The following is a 19,922-nucleotide window of genomic DNA, read 5'->3' as shown; positions in this document are numbered from 1 at the left end:
GAGGGGGTCAGGTGGGGGAGATGATCTCCGCGATTTCTCTGTAGTGCTTGACCTTCGTGCGGCACCTCATGCAGGGCAACGGAGAGGAGTTCTCTCCGCCCTTCACGGACCCCCGATGGTTCGACTTAATACAGATGTCCGACAGACTCTTGGAGATAGACCGCACCAGCGCCGCCGTCTCGGCTTGAGCGACCTGGGCCTGCGCTCGAAGCGTCCCACTATCGTTCCAGGGGTCGGCCATCTCATCTTTGACCTCCCGCATTCTTTCGATGATGCGGTCAGAGAGGTCTCGTTTGTCCTTGGGCACTTAGGCTCCCATTCCTTCCAGCGTCTTCAGAATCTGAAGTTTCCGCTCCGGGGATGCGCTATCGAACTCGGCGGTGAGGCGCTGTCGATGTTGCCGCTCTTTCTCGTCCTCCAGCCTATCCATCAATTCGTTCACGTGATTCGGGAGTTCGGATGGCGGCACGTCTAGCGCGAGCACGGAGAGCATGCTGAGGTCCCGCTTGACCGCTTCGTTTCCAGCGTGAGCCTCGATGCGGGAGTACCAGGTGCCGTTGCCTATCCCCGGGGTGGCCTTGGTGATGGCGTTCAGGATGCTCTTGGACTGTCCCAGCGTCAGCCCCCAGGCGACCTCTCCGGCGTACTGCTGAGAGGCTTCTTCGCTCTGCACGAGGGAGGCGCAGATGTCGCGCTCGATGATGGGGAGCAGGCCTGACTGCGGGGCTGTGCTCTGCTCTACCTTCTGTGCGCCTGCGTTGCGGGACAGACTCTCTTGCGAGCCGCCCTTCCCGTATCCGCGAAGCCTCTGGTCTACGGAGTCTGCGTCGAAGTCGAGGAGTTCAGCGACCCTCTGGCGTAGGTGGTGCGGAGGAGGGGGTCCTTCACGTGGTCGAAGAAGACCTTCACCTTGTCCAGGGCGACGACGCGGTCCTCGATGGACTCCAGGGGGAGTGCCTTGATCGTGTTCTCGATGACGGTCCCGATCAGCGGGGTGCGCTTCGCGGCCAGTGCCGCGAGGGCATCGCCGCCTTGGGCCTGCCGGTACTCGTCGGGGTCCTTGCCGTCGCTGGGCGGCATGACCGTCAGGCGCTTCACGGAGTCTCTGGCGAGGTCGTAGACCTTCATCGTTGCCTCGATGCCTGCGACGTCGTCATCGAGAGCGAAGGTGATCTCTCCGTCCTCTCCGACCAGTCGGCGCAGGATCGCGAGGTGGTCTGCGGTGAACGCCGTGCCGCAGGAGGCGACGGCGGTGGGCACTCCAGAGAGGTGCATAGCCATGACGTCGGTGTATCCCTCGACCACGATGGCGCGGCCTGCCTTCGCGATTGCCTTCCTTGCGTCGGAGATGCCGAAGAGGACCTGGGACTTCTTGTAGAGGTCCGTCTCGGGGGTGTTGATGAACTTCGCGGGAAGTCGGTCGTTGGGGTCGAGGCGGCGAGCGCCGAAGCCGATGGTGTGGCCCATCTGGGAACTGATCGGCCACAGGAGGCGGTTGCGGAAGAAGTCCCAGGGCTTCTGGGACTTCTCGCTGACTCGTGCCAGTCCAACGGAGACGATGTCGGCGGACTTGAATCCCTTGCTGTACAGGTGATTGAGGAGGGCATTGGAGGAGTCCGGGGCGTACCCGCATCCGAAGGTCTCTACGGCTTCCTGGAGGTCGAACCCTCGGTCCTCCAGAAGTGCCCTGGCGGGGTGTCCTGGAGGGGTCTCCAAGAGGCGCTCGGAGAAGAACCTCTTGGCCTCCTCGTTGATGGCGCGCAGGCGTCCGCGATTGTCGGACTGCTCCTGGTCTACCTCGATGGGGATGCCGTAGCGCTCGGCCAGGTACTCGACGGCCCAGCGGAAGTCGCCGCCGTTGGTCTCTTGGACGAAGGCGATGCCGTCTCCGTCTTCCCCACACCCGAAGCAGTGGTACCTGCCCGTGGTCGTGTTGACGTTGAACGACGGCGTGCGCTCGTCGTGGAACGGGCAGAGGCCCTTCATGGAGCCGTTGCCGGAGTTCTTGAGGGTGACGACCTCGGAGACGATGTCAACGATGCCTTCAGCGGCGCGCTCTCGGACGCGGTCCACTACTGAGTCCGAGAGGCGTCCGCGTGTGTTCTGGGGCTGGCTCAACGAGCACCTCCGAAGATGTCAGGGCGGGCGGTTCGTAGGAGGTCGATCAACTGGCCTTCCTCGACGGGAAGATAGTCCCAGGAGTCCACGCCGACGTGCACCTGGCCCTGGTGGGTCTTTCCGTCCCCGTACAGCCTCTCCCATGTCCCGTGCACGTGTCCGCAGACGAGGGGGAGGCCTTCGTCTGCTGGGCGCTGTTCGGTGTAGCGCTCGTCGTGGTGGCTGTCGCCGTAGTAGGGGAGGTGGCTCAGGATCACCTGGTGTCCGTCGATCTCGTGGCGCATCTGCCCGGAGGCGTGGATGGAGGCGAACCCCATCCCCTGGTAGCGGGTCAATGCGTTGCGCACCCGCTCCTGGCGGTAGTGCCCTGTCCAGAAGGGGTCGTGGTTACCGCCGAGGAGGTGGATGTTGCCGTTGAGGCGGCTGACGATCTCCTGCACGAGCGCAGGCTTGATGGCGAAGTCTCCTAGGTGGAAGACGTCGTCACCGGGCTTCACCACGGAGTTCCAGCGCTCGATGAGGTGCTCGTGCATGGTCTCCAGGTCGGAGAACTCGTTGCGCACGAGACGGATGATCCCCTGGTGGTGGAAGTGGTGATCGCTCGTGTAATGGGTCGTCATGGCTTCTACAATAGCAGGATTGCCCACTTGTCGCACAAGGTGCTATAGTCGTCAGCAATCCATCAACCAGGACAGGCGCAAGGAGAGAGATGACTGCCCCCACCACCAACCCGGATGACCTGGGAACCAGCGAGTCCGACGAGAACAAGGAGACCGGGCCACGAGTCCGCTCCTTCAACGACGGACTGAGCGCCGCTGACCGAGCAGAAGCCATCCTGGAGACGATTATCAAGGCCAAGGGCGGCACCCGCCGTGACGGCCAGGTGCAGATGGCCCGCGAAGTCGCCACCGCGCTCAGCGAACAGAAGCCTCTCCTCATCCAGGGCGGCACGGGCATCGGCAAGGCTCTGGACATCGACACCCCGATCCCCACGCCGAACGGGTTCGTCCGCATGGGCGACCTCAAGCAGGGCGACTGGGTCTTCAATGAAGAAGGTCTACCCGTCCAGATCACCGAGGCATTTGCATACCTGGAGGGGCGCGATTGCTACCGCGTCACCTTCTCTGACGGCACCGAGATCGTCGCAGACGGCACCCACCTGTGGACCACGGAGACCATCGCCTCCATGGTCGCGGGAACAGCGTGGGCAGGGTCCAGCACCCTCACCACCGTCGAAATCGCCCAGACCCTGAACAACTCCACGGGGCGCGCGAACCACCGCATCCCCACGGCTCTCCCGCTGGAGACCGCCCACGCAGACCTCCCCGTGAACCCCTACCACCTGGGTGCCTGGCTGGCGGGCCTGAACCTGCGAGGAGACGCCGCCTACGCCAAGGGCGAGAACCTCTCCATGAAGACCATGCGCGTCGAGAACTCCGGCGAGACGACCGTCCGCGTGGGGGAGATGAACGAGGCCGACAAGGCCCGCCGCGTGCGCATCGTCCGCAGTGCCTCCGAGTTCAACGAGATCGAGAGCCTGCTCGCTGACGGCATCCGCATCCCCGAGACCTACCTCTTCTCCTCCAAGAAGCAGAGGAAGGCCCTCATGGAGGGCATGCTTGACGTCTCGGGACACGTCGTCGGGAAGAACCAGGTCCGCTTCCAGGATCACCGCAAGCAGGTCGCGGAGGACTTCCTCGCGCTGGCCTCCACCCTCGGCTACCGCGCCTCCCTGTCGAAGCGCCCGGACTGCCAGAACGTCTGGGTGGTGTCCTTCTCCACCACTGATCCCGTCTTCCGCGCCGAGCACAAGAACGCCCGGATCACTGACGGCGAGCGCTCCAACGCCACGCGACGGACCATCGTCTCTGTCGAGAAGGTCGAGTCCCGCACGGTCCGGTGCATCACCGTCGATTCGCCTCGTCACCTCTTCCTTGCGGGGCGCTCCATGGTGCCCACGCACAACTCCATCGCCTACCTCGCGGGCGCGCTCGCCTCGGGGCGGCAGGCTGTCGTCGCACCGCACACGAAGGCTCTCCAGGACCAGTTGCGGGCTGACCTCGACCTCATCAAGTCCGCCTTCCCTGTCGGACAGGAGGGCGTCATCCCCACCCCGTCCTACGCGATCATCAAGGGTCGCTCCTCCTACCTGTGCCTGAACAAGGTGAAGGGCGAAGGCGACGTGCCCCCTGAGCCGGAGGCGCTCCTGGACACTGCGGGAGAAGCAACCCCGAGCGGTCCCCGGAGCAAGTTGGGGAAGGAGGTCAAGAGCCTGGGCGACTGGGCGGACAAGACCGCAACCGGCGAGCGCTCCGACCTTCCGTTCCCCGTGTCCGGCAAGGCGTGGGAGCAGGTCTCGACCACCTCCAACGACTGCCTCGGCAAGGCGTGCGGCTTCTACGAGGACTGCTTCGCCAACATCCAGCGGAAGAAGGCGTTCGCGTCCGACATCATCGTCGTGAACCAGGCCTTCCTCGCCGCATGGATGAAGGTCCCCGGCATCCTCCCCGACAGCATTGGTGCGGTCATCGTTGACGAGGCCCACGAGTTCAACGGGGTCGTCGCTGACGCCTTCGGGTCCAACGTCACCCCGGGCCGCATCGAGCACACCGTCTCCCGAGCGCTGAGCGCCCTCACGAAGGCCGGAGCGAAGGAGAAGGTGGAAGTGGGCGTGCAGGAGGTCAAAGACGCCGCAGAGAGCCTCTCCAAGAAGTTGGTCATCAAGGATCGGTGGGAGCGGACCAGCATGGACCTCCCAGCGTTGGTCACCCCGGAGATCGAGACCGTCCGGACCAAGATCGACCGGCTTCGCGAGCAAGCCGCCGCCTACATCCCCTCCACCAACGACCAGGAGAAGGCTCAGCGAGACAACCTCCTGCGCGAGATGGAGAACCTGTCCGAGGACCTCAAGATGATCCGAGAGGGCCGCAACGACCAGCAGGTCGTCTGGGCAGAGAAGGGCTTCAAGGACAAGGTCGGTCTGCGGGCGGCTCGGTTCGACGTCAGTGACACGCTCTTCGAGAGCCTCCTGTTCAAGATCAGGAGCGTCGCGTTCACCTCGGCCACCCTGACCATCGCCGGGAACTTCGCCCTGACCGCCGCCAACTTCGGCTTCGACAAGGGGCCGTGGGCGGGCAAGATCGTGGAGTCCCCCTTCGACTACGAGACGCAGGGCCTCATCTGGATGCCCGAGGGGATGCCTGAGCCGGGACCCCGGGAGAAGGGCATCGCCTACACGAAGGAGGTCGCGGCGGTCGCAGAGAAGACCGCTCGCGCCGCTGGTGGACGAACTCTCGTCCTGTGCACCTCGAACGCCTCCGTGAAGGCCGTCAGTGAGCATCTGTCGAAGGTCTTCAAGCCCAAGGAGCACAAGGTGCTCGCGCAGGGCGTCGGTGACCTCAGCGCCAAGGAACTGGCCAAGCAGTTCACCGAGGACCCGAAGGCCATCCTCGTCGGCACCCGGACCTTCTGGACCGGCATCAGCATCGAGGGTGACACCTGCGCCGCCGTCGTCATCGACAAGGTGCCGTTCCCGGTTCCCAGCGAGCCGATCATCAAGGCACGAAGCGACAAGGCAGACCGCACCCAGTACAAGGGCGCGGGCTTCAAGACCGTCTCCCTGGCCGAGGCGTGCCTGACGATGGTGCAGGGCGCAGGACGTCTCGTGCGCACCGTCAGCGACCGTGGCGTCATCGTCATCTGCGACCCCCGCCTCCACCCGGGCGGGCAGTTCATGAAGTTCTACGCGCCCGGGATGATGCAGTCCCTGCCTCCGTTCCCCGTCACCAGTGATGCAGAGCGAGCGCTCGGGATGCTGAAGGAGATCGACGCGACGGCGAACGATGCGGTCGCGGCTCTGGAGATCGAGGAAGAGGCAGGGGAGTGAGCGCATGAGCGCTGAGTTCTTCACCCAGGTGGACCTGGATGCCGCCAAGCGTTCCGCGCGTGAGCATGACGCCCGTGTGCGGAACGAGTCGGAGAGAGTCCTGCTCATCGACTTCGCGACGCTCGTGGACGACATGATCCGGTTCATGCCCGAGGGCGTCAGCGGCGAGTACCGAGAGGGGTACGTCGAGGCCGTCCGCGACCTGTTCATCCAGGTCAGTGGAAGTACGATGGAGCACAGCCTGGAGGACGGGTCCCTGGCGCACTCTCCGAGTCGAGTGTCCGTCCCCACCTCTCGGGTGGACGATGCGCTGGAGCGCCGCGAAGAAAGGGGCCGAGGTGCCTGACTTCACCGAGAGCACATCGGTCGATCCTGTGGTCGGTGAGGTGCTGGCGCTCCGCTCCTTCCGGATCGACCCGCTCACCCGGACACTCGGGGGACTGCACTTCCGTCAGGAGGTCGCTCCCGGAGTGAACCTCGCTCAGTGCGGCCTCACGGCGAGCGATGGCGGGCATGCCGCACCCCATGCGGGGTGCTCGTGCGGGTGGTACGCCTACGACGAGGTCCGCCACTGGGTCGGCTCCTCCTCACCACGCCACCCAGTCGGCTGGGAAGTCTCTGCGGTGGTGCGCCTCTCTGGACGGATCATCGTCTGCGAGCGGGGACTCAAGGCGGAGGGGATGGAGGTGGTCGCGGTTGCCGTGGACCCCTCCTGCGCAGGGTTCATCCACGACACCCTTCCCGGCGTCGAGGTGTTCGCGGACGAGGCGTCGATGCTGAGGGCGCACCCACTCCAGCGCCTTGATCGAGAGGCGGGGGACGGGATGGGTGGCCGGGCGGAGATCAACCTCGCTGGCCTCACGATCCCTGTCGCCAAGCCGCTCCGGGCGCTCTCCCGAGCCACTAGGCGAGTGAAGTCTGCCCGAGCGACTCTCACCTCCAACATGGCCTTCTGGAGCGCCTGGGACGCCGCGAAGTGGCTCCTCGCGAAGATGGCCACGGTGACGGTGTGGGTGGCGATCCTGTGGCTCGTCGTCAACTTCAACAAGGCGCTGTTCCCTCCCGAGAACCTCGGGGGCTTCGGAGCGTTCGTCCCCTTCGGGGTTCTGCTCCTCCTGTCCCCGCTCCTCGACCTCTGGAGGTCCCTCCAGGGCGTGCTCGTGTACCTCGCGCTGTTGACGTACGGCTTCCTGGGGAGCGCCGACGTGATCGAGCGTATGTCTGCGTCCCTGGCGATGACAGGGGCGCAGGAGGCGTTCATCGTGGCCTCGGTCTACATGGGTCCGCTGGCCCTGGTCTTCATCCGCTCGATGAGGCACCTCTTCCGATCCTCGCCTTCCGTCGCAACAGGGAGGGTGATGTCGAGAAACCACCTGCCCAGGAAGGTAAAATCAGGATCACCGAGGGGCGGAGATGACGCCCCCGAGGAGACAACAGAAGGAGGTCAGCATGGCTGACATCGGCAAGGAGAAGAAGATCATCGAGGTGCTTCCGACGCAGGAGCCTGCCCCCGCATCGGAGCCTGCACCAGCCCAGGAGCCTGCTCGCGAGCCTGCCCGAGAGCCGGAGAAGACGCCTGCATGAGTTCAAGCGAGTTCGGGGCGAAGACCGCAGAGCCGATGGTCGGAGAGGTCACGGCTCTGCGGTCTTTCCGTCTCACGGACGACGGGTACCTTCTGCCGCTCACTGACGCAGGGGGCTACGAGCCATGGCCGACGACCACCTCGTCCGCCAAGTGCAATCGCGGAAGATCGCATTCAGCGCCGGACCCAGATTGCACATGCGGCTTCTATGCCTACGGGAACCGTGGGTGGGTAGAGGCTGAAGGGCAGTACCTATGGTCCCGAGTCGTCCTCGCCGCCGTCCATTGCTCTGGGCGGCTTGTCGCGGGGGAGAAGGGTTTGCGCGCCGAGAAGGTTCGTCTCGTCGCCTGCTACGTGAACAAGCACGCTCCCACGGAGGTCCTGGAAGCGTTGCGCGAGCACTACCCGGAGGTGGAGTTCCACCAGTCCCGGAAGTCGCTCCTGTCGGCCCACCCGGAGACGCACCTCTCGACCTACATCGACCCTCCTCGAATCCGCTCCGGCATCCGCATTCTTCCGATGATCCTGGCGCTCCTGGCTGTCCCGTTCCTCGGGGCCACAGTGGCCCTGAACTTGTGGGGTGGCCAGGACCTGACGACTACTCGCCTCAGTGGGGCGATCTTCGCCGTCCTCGTGTGGTCGCCCTTCCTCATCGAAGGCATCTCGCTCCTGACGCTCAAGATGTCACCCGACTCCCTCGGCACCATCCGGCGCATCACTCAGCGCCCCTGGGACACAAGGCGGCGGACCTACCTGACATCCTCTCCAGTCCCGCGCATATTGGTGATGGGCATGGCGCTGGCGTTCTTGTTCACGACGCCCAGCGTCCCCTTGAATGGCGGCTGGCCAGTTCTGACGGTCGTCCTGATGGCGGCGGCGACCCTCGTCGTGATCTGGCTGGAGGCGCGCAAGATTTTCCCCTTGAGCAAGGCCTTCCCGCTCGTCCCCCGAACGGGCGCGGTCCGTTCCCTGCGGGACTCCCTCGCGTCACCCCCTGAGGGGAGGGACAGGCTCCAGAGTGTGTCCCTCGTGGCCTCGGACCTGATCGCAGAGATGCACGACATGCGCGGGCACGGTGTAGGCATGGTCCACTTCGGCATCGTGTCAGACCCGGCAGACCACCCCTCGGCGAAGAACAGTGCCTCTGAACTCGCCAAGATGTTGAAGATGGCGGCGGCGTCGATGGGTTTGAAGCGGAAGCAGTGGGTGGCCTACATCGCCTCCGGCGAAGACCGTCTGCGAGTGCTGACCTCCGCAGGGCAGGTGTCCCCGCCCATCCCTCTCGCTGAGATCGACGCGATCCTTCCGCTCCCCACCCTCGCCTGGTGCCCTCCAGACGTGCGCCCCAGCCTTGTCTGGGGCCTCCGGGACCACTCCCTCGACCCAGAGACGGCCCCGTACACCCTTCCTGCCCGCTACAGGGGACGGAAGGAGGCGCTGGGCACCTTCTCCGACCCTCGGGTCGAGGATGCGCTCCGGATCGCTCGACGGCTCACTGAGCAGGCCGCGTACCGCGACTTCAAGAAGGACCAGGCGCGTCTTCCAGAGGGGCTGGCACCTGTGGCCGTCCCCGTCCTGCCCAGTGAGGGCGGCACGGTGATCGAGGGGGCAAGCGACGACGTCTGGACTATCGCCCAGGCGCTAGCCACCCTGCTGGACTCCACTCCGGATTCATCCTCGACCCGAGGTCTCGCTTTCGCCATCGGGGAGTTGATGGATGGCCTCAACACCCTCGGAGGGGCTGACGAGGTCGTGACGTTCGATGCTTCGGGGGAGTTCGTTGAGGGGCACCACCCGGACGGCGCGGAGTTCGACATGCGGGCCGCGCACATCCTGCTGGCGGGGACCCTGGACATCACGCTGAGCGCGGCGGTCAAGCCGATCTCGTTCACCTCTCCCGAGGGGAGGGTCTACATGGTGTTCGGCATGGACAAGAAGGTCCCGCAGTGCGCGACGCTCACCCTGCGCACTTCGGCACTAGAGCGCGGTCGTGGTGATGACGGCGATTCCTTGGGCGACGCACGCCAGTGACGCGCCGATGAAGATGTAGACCCACGCGGAGGCGGGGAGTAACGAGTGCTGGGAGGCCATCTCAGCGTCGCTCTCCCCGCCTTCTCCGTGCTGGTGGGTTTCTCGGAGGTCGAAGCAGGTGCGCGTGCCCGCGAGGAGCAGGAAGATGCCGACTGCCAGGGTGAAGCCTGTGACGGCGGGCGGGTTGGCGGTCCAGAAGACGTAGCCAGCGCCCAGGAGTGACAGCACGAGGATCATGAAGCCGAACATGTTCCGGACCAGCAGGAACGCCAGGACCAGCAGGAACATCACGAGTGTGAGCGCCGCGCCGCTGTAGCCCGAGACGGACGCCCAGACGAGAGCGAGGCCGACGAGGGCTGGCGCGGGGTATCCCGCGAGGTACGTCATCAGCACACCCAACCCTCTCCCTTTCCCTGCTGTGAGGGTCAGGCCGGAGGTGTCGCTGTGCAGGCTGATCCCCTTGACCCTGCGGCCCCAGAGCCAGCCCATGGCCACGTGGCCCATCTCGTGGATGATCGTGGCTCCGTGTCGGGCCTTCTTCCATGTCGGGGAGTAGAGGACGAGCGCGAGCATGAGGGCGGTGAAGGCGGCGATCATCCAGAGGGGCGGGAGGTCGGCTATAACCCACCTCTCGTAGAGCCATACGGCAGTGGTCGAAATGCGGTCTATGACGCCCTGGACTGGTTCTGGCATATTCGTTCGAGGTCCCCTCTTGTCACTTGTCGTGCTTGCCTGCTACTCTAAGAGGCAGTAGAGGAAACCCCCCACACAATAAGAGTAAAGGAGAGTGTGCCTTGGCGCTGAAGGTACTCCACACCGGAGACGGACACATCGACTCCAACACCCACGGGACAACCAACCCGGAGACGGGGATCAGTACCGCATGGGAGTCGCACCAGCGTGCCGTCGCCTCCAGCGTTCAAGCCGCAATCGACAACGAGGTGGACGCCTTCGTTGACGCGGGGGATGCCTTCGACACAGGGATGCCCTCCCAGGAAGCAATCCTCATGTACGCCGATCTCCTGATGCCGCTGATGAAGGCTGGCATCCCGTACATCGGCCTCGGCGGCAACCATGAGCGCATCCGCGTCCGCCCCTCACAGCGCACCGCAACGCTCACCCTCGGCGCGATCCTGTCCCCGCACGGCGAGGTCCACATCGCAGAGCGCGAGCCTGAACTGATCCGCCTCAAGAGCGGCCTCCAGATCGCCGCCCTTCCCTGGCTGAGCAAGAGCACGATCCTCTCCCAGTTGGGGGAGACCCGACTCGACCCCGTGGAAGGCGACCGCCGCATCGTGCAGTACGCCCTGGACGCACTGGAGAGCATGTGCGACGCCGCCGACGACGGCACCCCGTTCATCATGGCCTCCCACGTCACCGTCGATGACGTCCGCCTCGACTCCATCGCCAAGGGCCACAAGCGAGGCTCCGAGACCGACATCGCACACGTCTTCTCCGAGCCGATCCTGCCGCGCAGGGCGCTGGAGGACAGCCCGATCTCGTACGCCGCGCTCTCCCACATCCACGCTCGCCAGCGCATGGGCCAGAAGTGCTTTTACGCAGGCTCCCCGGACCGCCTCACGCTGACCGACGCTGACGACCCGAAGTCGGTCAACCTCGTGACCATCGGAGACGACAACACGCTGGAGTCCGTGGACTACATCGAGACCGACGCACGCAAGATGCATTCGATCAACCTGACCGACGTGGACGCCGAGGAGCGGCTGGAGGCACTCGATGAGGGTGCACTGGTCGGCCTCGTCCTCGCTCCCGGGGAAGGGCAGGTCCCGGCCTCCGTCCTGGAGCAGATCACCGACCTCGGTGCGCGGATCATCGACACCCAGAAGACCGCTCTGGACCGCCCTCGGACCGCCGCCATCACCCTGCCGGAGAAGATCAACCCGGTCGAGGCTCTCGGCACCTGGCTGTCCGAGAAGCGCCCCGACGCCAACGCCAACCTCGCCGCCAGCCTCGCCGCTGGCCTGCTCGATGAAGGAGACGCCAAGTGAGGCTCCGCAAGATCACCCTTGAGGGGTTCCAGTCCTACCGTGAGCGCGAGGAGGTGGACCTCCAGGACCTGTCCCTGACGGCCATCTACGGCAAGAACCACGCGGGCAAGAGCACCCTCATCTCCAACGCCCTGGACTTCGCTCTGTACGGGCGCTCGCGCAGTGACCTCATCAGTGACGTCATCTCCCGTGGCGCTCCGCGAGTCTCCGTGGAGGTCGAGTTCGATCTCGGAGACGGCACCTACCGGGTCACGCGCTCGCGCACGGCCAAGGGAAGCCCTGAGGCGATCCTCGAAGTCTCCGACCCCCGCGAGGAGAGCGGGTGGCGCGCTGAGACGGAGAAGAACCCTCTCACCACCGACCCCACGATCCTTGCCCTGCTCGGCATGAACGCGCAGACGGCGGCGATGACGTGGATGATCCACCAGAACGACTACGGGGCCTTCTGTGACCTGCTCCCGTCGAAGCGCCGCGACGTGCTCGCGGATGCCTTCGGGTTGTCGAAGTTCGCGGACCTCGCCAAGCGCGCAGAGCAGGCGAAGAAGGGCGTGAGCACCCAGTTGGATCGCGCCACCTACGACCTCGAAAACACTCGCTCGCGCATCGAGAGCCTCAAGAATGACGGTCCCTTCCCGGACGTCAAGGACAACGAGGTCGAGGCGCAGGCCAAGGAGGCTGAGGAGCAGGCTGACACCCTCGCCACTCAGTTGGCCTCCCTCGGGGATAACACCGAGGTGAAGGAGCGCCACCAGCACGCCCAGGAGGCCGTGGACTTCTTCCTGAAGGCTCACGAGCGCGAGGTCGCTCAGTACCAGGCTCAGCGCGCCCAGATGGAGCAGTACCTCCTCTCCGCCACCCAGCAGGCGTCGAACACCAAGACCGCCGTCGAAGAGGCCACCGTGGCCGCTTGGTCGGTCGATGAGTGCGCCGAGTCCCTCAAGGAGGCCAGCGAGGCGGCACAGAAGGCGGACAGCGACTCCCAGAGCGCCCAGACGTCCCTCAAGGAGGTCGAGGAGGCCTACGAAGAGATCCGTGGCCACGGTGTGCGCACCGAAGGAGCCAGGGGGAAGGCGGAGACCCTGGCCGACAGCGCACAGGCGCGAGCGACCCAGGAACAGGCCGCAATCGCTGAGGCCACGGAAGCCGTCTCCAAGGTCAAGACCCACACCGAGACGCTCCGTGTCGCCCAGGAGGCGGTCAAGGTCGCGAGCAAGGGTGCAGGGGACGCCCAGCAGGCGCTGAAGAAGGCGGAGACTGAGCAGGAGAGCGCCCAGTCGTCCGAGTCCAACCTGACCGCCCGCATCGCTCAGGCGAAGGCTGAAGCCGATGCGGCATGGGCGCAGGTCACCCAGATTCAGAACACCACCGACACGCTCCAGCAGTCAGTGGACTCCGGCCAGGGCGTCTGCATCGGGTGCCAGCGACCCCTGAGCGACGACGAGGCCTACGCCCAGATTCGCGACCAGCAGGAGAAGAGCGATGCCCTGCGGAAGGCGTACGACGCCGCGCAGGACACAGCCAAGACCCTCACCCAGGAACTGAACTCCCTCCGCACCCGGATCGAAGAGGCGCGGCGCGCTGTCGGCACGGCACGGGAGGCCGTCCGGGAGGCTCAGCGGAACGAGTCGCAGGCGGAGCGGAACGTTGACCTGATCCAGCACGAACTGGCTACAGCCGAGTCCGTGGCTTCCACCCTGAAGGACCGCCAGCAGGCCCTCGCGGACACCACCGCGACCCTCACCACCGCACGCTCCGAGGAGGCCGCGCTCGCCAGGGAGGTCGCGACTCTGCGCACGCGGGCCATCGAGATTCGGAACTCCGTGGAGCAGGCTCGCGCCACAGTGGAGCAGTCTCACAAGACCGCTTCCCTGGCACACCGCAACACCGACGCGCTCCAGCGTGAACTCAACGACACGCAGGCTCTCGCCTCCACTCTGGAGGAGCGCAAGAAGGCCGCTACCAAGGCCGCTACCGCACTCACGGAGGCGCAGGCCACCGCAGAGAAGTTCGGGGACGAGCCGAAGCGTGACGAGAAGCGACACGAGACCCTGAAGGCCGCGCTCGACAAGGCGACCAAGGAACTCGAAGCGACCCGTGGTGGAGAGGAGCGCCGCAAGCAGATCACCCAGGAGCGTGCCTCTGTCCGCGACCGCGCTCGCCGTCTCTGGCAGGAGCAACAGCGCCGCTCCCAGGTGGCGACCGAACTCACCTCCCTCCAGGCACCGCTGGAGAAGGCTGAGGCCTCGGTCAAGGAACTCACCGAGAAGTCCGAGACCTACGGCGTGCTCATGGACGCCTTCAAGCCCTCGGGCATCCCCTTCATGATCCTCTCGGGCGTGATCGAGGAGTTGAACGAGGAGGCGAACGAGATCATCTCCGAACTGGGCGATGACGGTCTCTCGGTCCTCATCACCACGGCCAGCGAGAACAAGAACGGCGGCACCGCCGAGAAGGTCATGGTCTACGCCGTCACCAGTGATGGCCAGGCGAACTACTCCGCCCTCTCCGGCTCCGAGCAGACCCGTGTCGCGCTCGCGATCCGACTGGGGCTGGCGCAGTGCATCGCTCGACGCACCGGCACCCCGATCCAGACCATCGTGGCCGACGAGTGCTGGGGGATGTTCGATGACGAGGGGAAGCGCGCTCTGATGAACGTGTTCATCCGCCTCTCGGAGCGGTTCTCGGTCTTCTCGGTCTCGCACATCCCGGATGTCACCGATGCGTTCCCGGATGCCATCGAGGTGGACATGAGCACGGGCACCTCGCGGGCAACCGTGCGAGCGGGGCGCTGACCACAGCGCGACCAAGCGCCCCTTCTCCTGGTACGCCAGGGGGAGGGGCGCTTTCGTGTCGGCGGAGCGGGTCCGTGTCAGCGCCTAGGGACAGGGGAAGGGAGATGGGTGGGCGGAGATCGAGGTGCCGAAACCCCCTATTCTGCAAGGGCTTTTCTGCTAGATTGAGGCCATGGAGATCACCTTCGATGACGCGGTTGAGATCGCCCGCGATGCCCATGCTGGCCAGTTCGACAAGAGCGGTGTGGACTACATTCATCACCCCCTGGCTGTGGCGGCGGCACTGAAGCCGTTCGGGCCGCACGCCGAGATCGCAGGGGTCCTGCATGACGTCGTGGAGGACTCGGACTGGACCCTCCAGCGACTCCTCGATGCAGGGGTCCCTCAGCGCTCCGTGCGCGCCGTCGCAGGGGTCACCAGGGACGCAACCTCGGGGGAGACCTACCAGGAGTGGATCGAGGCGATGACGCTCCGCGAGCGCTACTCGTCCTCCGACCTCATCAAGCCCTCGGCCCTCGTTCAGGCAGGCCTGGACCTGCTTGTGCCCGTTCCTCTGGTGCCGGTGCTCAAACTCGCGGACAACCTGCACAACAGCCAGCCCTCCCGGGTCGTTCCGGGTAGCAAGGGCGTGGGCCTTCTGCGGCGGTACTCCAGGGCGCGGGCCGCACTCGAAGCAGGCCTTCCGCTGGAGGTCGTGACCCTCATCAGGGGTGGCTTCGAGGAGGAGGTTCCCGACTGGGGCGACCTGCGCGCCAGCGACGGCGGGGTCGAGGCGGTCTCGGGCCTCTGAGCCGAGGTGCGTTCCTAGGCGAGCAGAGAGGCCAGGGTGGGTTCTCCTGCGAGGACCGCTTCCTCCAGCAGGTAGCGGCGACTGCGCGTCCAGTGCTTCTGGTCCACGAGTTCTGCCACATCCTGAGGGATGACCAGCCAGACCTCACGGTGGATTTCCAGCGCCGCGCTGTCTCCGCGCCGCGCTACTGCGACCGCCTCCAGGCGTGCGATCTCGTCAGCGAAGTCGAGGCACGTGATGCCGCGCAGGGCGGCTAGGCCATCCACTCCGGGGAGGGGCTTCATGACCCACTCCATGTCCGATAGCCGGTTCATGACAGCCGCACCTTGCTCTCGGTCCTTCCCGAGGGCGGGCGCGAGCATGCCGCGTGCGGAGTCCCAGAACCACCCTGGGGGCGGGGTTTTGAGTGACGCGCCCTGTGGCGGGTAGACGCCGGGGACGACGGCTCCGTGCGGGTGGAAGACGACGACTGGCTCTAGGCCGGTCTCGTCCATGAAGTTTCTCCACTTCGCGGTTGCGGATCGGCCTCGGATCACGTTCCCCCTATGGACTTCGAGCACCTCGGGCGAGGTGGATCGAAAGACGGCAGGGACTTGCATGCGGACTATGCGCTCCTCTCTGAGCAGGGCTGATACCAACTTATGCCTCCCGCTCAGAAGAAGACATGATGAGTTTTGGTGGATTCAGAACTATGCTACCGTAGTTCTGAATCGAGCACAAACGACACTACCAGTCAGGAGACCTTCAATGACCGCAGGCACTTCCAGCCGATCCGCCTCGCCCGTCAAGACCAGAAGGGGCGACCTGGCGGTCATCACCTCCGCGTCTCGGAGCGCCTTCGTCCAAGGGGAGGCCCAGGAGTCGGTGCGCGTGACGCTCGGGCGGGTCTCTGGCGTGTCCCGAGAAGGGAAGGTCCTCCGCTACAAGGAGGCCACCTTCGCGGACGGAGAAGAACGGGAGGTGAAGGTGGGTGCTCGCGAGCGCGTCCAGACCGTCAGTGCGGCCCTCGTGGACATCGAGGCGGTGCTCGCTGACTATCGCGCCCACACCTGGCGGGCAACGAGCGGGTCGGACAGCGACATGATTCGCCCCTACTCGTCCCTGGAGGACCTCAGGAAGGTAATCCGGGGGCACCGATACCCGCAGTCTCAGTAGGACGTTTGCCCTTGTTTCTGTCAACTGCTATATTCCGTAGTATACGTTTGCAACCCAAGGAGAGAGCATGACCGGCACCACCACGGAGGCCTTCGACCTCACCCCACCCGGAGAGGTCGTCAAGGTCTCGAAGGAGCAGGCCTCCTCAGCCCGGTCGATCCAGCCGAGCGAGCAGGAGCGCACCGAGGCGCAGAAGAAGGCCGACCAGTTCGTCACTGAACTCACGTCCAACGAGGTCGGCAGTCCTGCCTTCACCTCGGTCCTCAGCGAGGTCACGGGGATGGGTTCCGAGGCGTTCAAGGCCACCTCCGAGTCCTCCAACCGCATGCTCCAGCGCCCCGCCGCTGACGCAGAGAAGGGGTCACCTCAGGCGCGAGTGGGCAAGTCCCTCACCGACCTGCGGGTCACCATCACCGACCTCGACCCGAACCGGGCCGACCTCACAGGCGTCAAGCGCGTGCTGAAGTGGCTACCCGGGGGTCGAAAGATCGAGAACTACTTCGCCAAGTACCAGTCCGCCGAGAGCCATCTCGACGCGATCATCCGCTCCCTTACTTCGGGGCAGGATGAACTGCGCAAGGACAACGCCGCCATCGACGTGGAGCGAGCCGAGACCTGGAAGGGCCTGAAGACCCTCTCGGAGTACAACGCCCTGGCCACTGCACTCGACAAGGCACTCGTGGCCGAGATCGAGAAGCGCCGCGAGAGCGGAGACGTGGAGGGCGCACGGGCCATCGAGTCCGATGCCCTCTTCGCTGTCCGCCAGCGTCACCAGGACATCATGACCCAGATCGCCGTAGGCACCCAGGGGTACCTGGCGCTCGACGTCGTGCGGAAGAACAACCTCGAACTCATCAAGGGTGTTGACCGTGCACAGACCACGACGATCTCCGCCCTGCGCACGGCCATCATCGTCTCCCAGGCACTGGCACAGCAGAAGTTGGTCCTCAAGCAGATCGACGCGCTCAACACCACGACCTCGGACATGATCGAGCAGACCTCGATCACTCTGCGCGAGCAGGGTGCGCAGATCAACGAACAGGCGGCATCGGCCACCATCGAGGTGGCGAAACTCCAGAACGCCTTCGACAACGTCTTCGCCACCATGGACGCCATCGACTCCTACCGGAGCCAGGCCAACGACTCCATGGCCAAGGCCACCCTGGCCCTCCAGGAGCAGGTCACGGAAGCCTCCAACTACGTCAAGCGCTCGAACGGGCAGACCACCCCTGTCCTGGAATCGAAGGGAGAGGGTCAACGCCTTCTCTCACTGGACAAGGAAGGGTGACCCCATGAGTCAGTCGCCAGCACAGGACCTCGCAGTCGCGACGGCCCCACATCAGGTCACCATGGCCTTCCTGGGGGACACCTTCGCCATTCACGAAGTGGGGGAGAGGATCGCGTACACCGAGGTCCTCCCTCACCTCATCACCCTGGGCGAGGGAAAGCCTCGCAAGCGCCTGACTCTGCTCGTCTCCACCCAGGAGTTCACCGAGCGCTTCGACCTCTCCCGACGCCCCGCCGAGGAGGATGCCTCTGTCGTGACGCTCGCCCCTGCGGTGGAGTCCGCCCTGGACATCCTCCAGCAGGTGCTCTCGGAGGACGACTTCGGGTGGATGGACTGCCTCTTCACCGCAGGTCTCCTCGAAGAGGAGGGGCAGGACCCTCTTCGAGAAGGGGAACTGCGCATCCTCATCTCGCCCTCCGGGGGCCTCTTCACGCTTCCCGGCAACGCGCCCACCCTCGCGGCAGGCACGCATCATGCCGTGAGCAACGCCCTGGCTCCGGAGGGGTGCCCAATCCCTGACGAGGAAGCCGCACCCGTCCTGGTCGAGCGGTCTCGCTCCTGCGATCTCCTGGCAACCAGCGGACTCGTCGCCTTCCTGCGACGCAACCCGGGGGTCGCCCGCAATCTGAGCGTGGACACGATCAAGCAGGTCGCGTTCGAGTTCCCCCAGGTCGTGGACGAGGGACTTCTCGCTCCCTGAGTCGCCTCACTCCGCCTGGGGCAAACGGCAAAGAGCCACCTGGTCTTCTCCTGACTGGGTGGCTCTTGTTCTGCCCACCCCCAGGAGCACACCCATCTCCCTCCCCTTATCTCTTGACTGATATAGCACCCGCAAGAAGTGCTTGTCGTATGTCAGTGCATGGCGGTACGCTCGAAAAGAGCCAATCCACACAGGGGGTTTTCCATGTACGCCTTGCCATACAGGCGCTTTCAGGGCGGCGAGTGATCGTGTGCTACTCCTGTCAGCACGTAGAACTGTCCACTGACGAGGGCTGTTCCATCATCTTCCAGCGCGGCTACGACCCCTACACCCAGCCGACAGACTTCGATCTCGGCAAGGATGCCGTCGATGGGTTCCTCCGGGGCGACTGGGGGTACGTCTCCCTGTCCGTGACCGTCGTCAACGCGGACGGCTCCCTCCTCGGCTCCTCTTGCCTCTACGGGGTGGCGGAATGGGCAGAGTCCCCGTGCGCACTAGGTGACGTGGAGGCCGTCGAGTGGACCACTGCGCAGGCGCTCGCGAAGGCTTCGGTGGCCACTCACGCATAGGTGTTGTCTAGGCCCTCCTAGGTGTGCTATCGTAGTTTCCAACGCACGAAACAAGGAGAGAGACCATGGGCTTCCGCCTCAACCACATGAAACTCGGGCCGTTCCGCCTGAACCTCTCGGCCAAGAAGTTGGCTGAGGGCGGGAACCCGCTCAACAGCGTCTCCCTCGACGCAGGCATCCCCAACTTCCGCCTCTGGTCCCAAGACGGCACTCGTGGCCTCACCTCCATCGACACCCCCGGGCAGGGGTCCATTCGCCTGAACCCCAACAAGCGCCGCCGCGAGCGTGCCGCCCAGCAGAAGGCCCAGCGCACCCCGGCTCCGTACGACCCCGAGACCGGATACCCGCCCCTGACGTACAACCCCAGCCAGCACTGAACCGGAGAGAGAACGCCATGAGCAACCGAAAGCGCGGAGCCATCGCCACCGTCCTGGACATGGACGTCCTGGTCCGTCACGCCAACGAGCAGATCGCGGGCGACGAGTCGCCCCTCCGATTCCACACCGAGAACGACAGGCGAATGCTCTTGGAGACCAAGGACGGCCTGGGCGTCATCGACGGCGAGGGAATCGGGTACGACAGCGAGGGTGACCAGGTCACCGTCAACCTCTGCTACGGCATCACGCTGACGCCCGTGGACCTGCCGCTCTCGATCATCGAGGAAGCCAAGACCGACGAGCGCATCGACATCGCGGACGGCATCCGCGTCTTCGGGGATCGCCTCGAAAGCAACCACGAAGTCTGGTTCGCGCGCACGAAGCGCGACGCCTGAGCGAAGGGACCCGCCATGACTGCAACTCTCGCGGCCAGCCCCACGGAGGGCATGACCGAACTCGAACAGACCACCTTCCACCGCGCTCGGCGCGCCGAGCGGTTCGCCACCGCCTTCGGGGGGTTCTTCTGGGCGGGTGACTCCCGCGAGATCACCGACGAGGAATGGTTCGACGCCGCCGAGGCCCTTGAGTGCCTCATGCCGTCCAAGGAGACGCGAGCCGCCACTA

At 65.2% G+C, this 19,922-nt stretch overlaps 1 protein-coding gene across 1 annotated transcript; it reads left to right on the top strand.

The window, feature by feature from the left end:
• Positions 1–12,960: 12,960 nt before the first annotated feature.
• Positions 12,961–14,419, top strand: LOC138140839 (tropomyosin-like). Its single transcript, XM_069061740.1, has 2 exons — positions 12,961–12,970; positions 13,014–14,419. The coding sequence occupies exons 1-2, from the start codon at positions 12,961–12,963 to the stop codon at positions 14,417–14,419; spliced, it is 1,416 nt and encodes a 471-aa protein (XP_068917841.1).
• The last annotated feature ends 5,503 nt before the right edge of the window (positions 14,420–19,922 follow it).

This window comes from Tenebrio molitor, unplaced genomic scaffold (genome assembly GCF_963966145.1).
Source record: "Tenebrio molitor unplaced genomic scaffold, icTenMoli1.1 SCAFFOLD_361, whole genome shotgun sequence".
Taxonomy (NCBI): Eukaryota; Metazoa; Arthropoda; class Insecta; order Coleoptera; family Tenebrionidae; genus Tenebrio; species Tenebrio molitor.
Note: the sequence above shows the minus strand (reverse complement) of the source record. Positions and strands in the feature narration are given on the sequence as shown.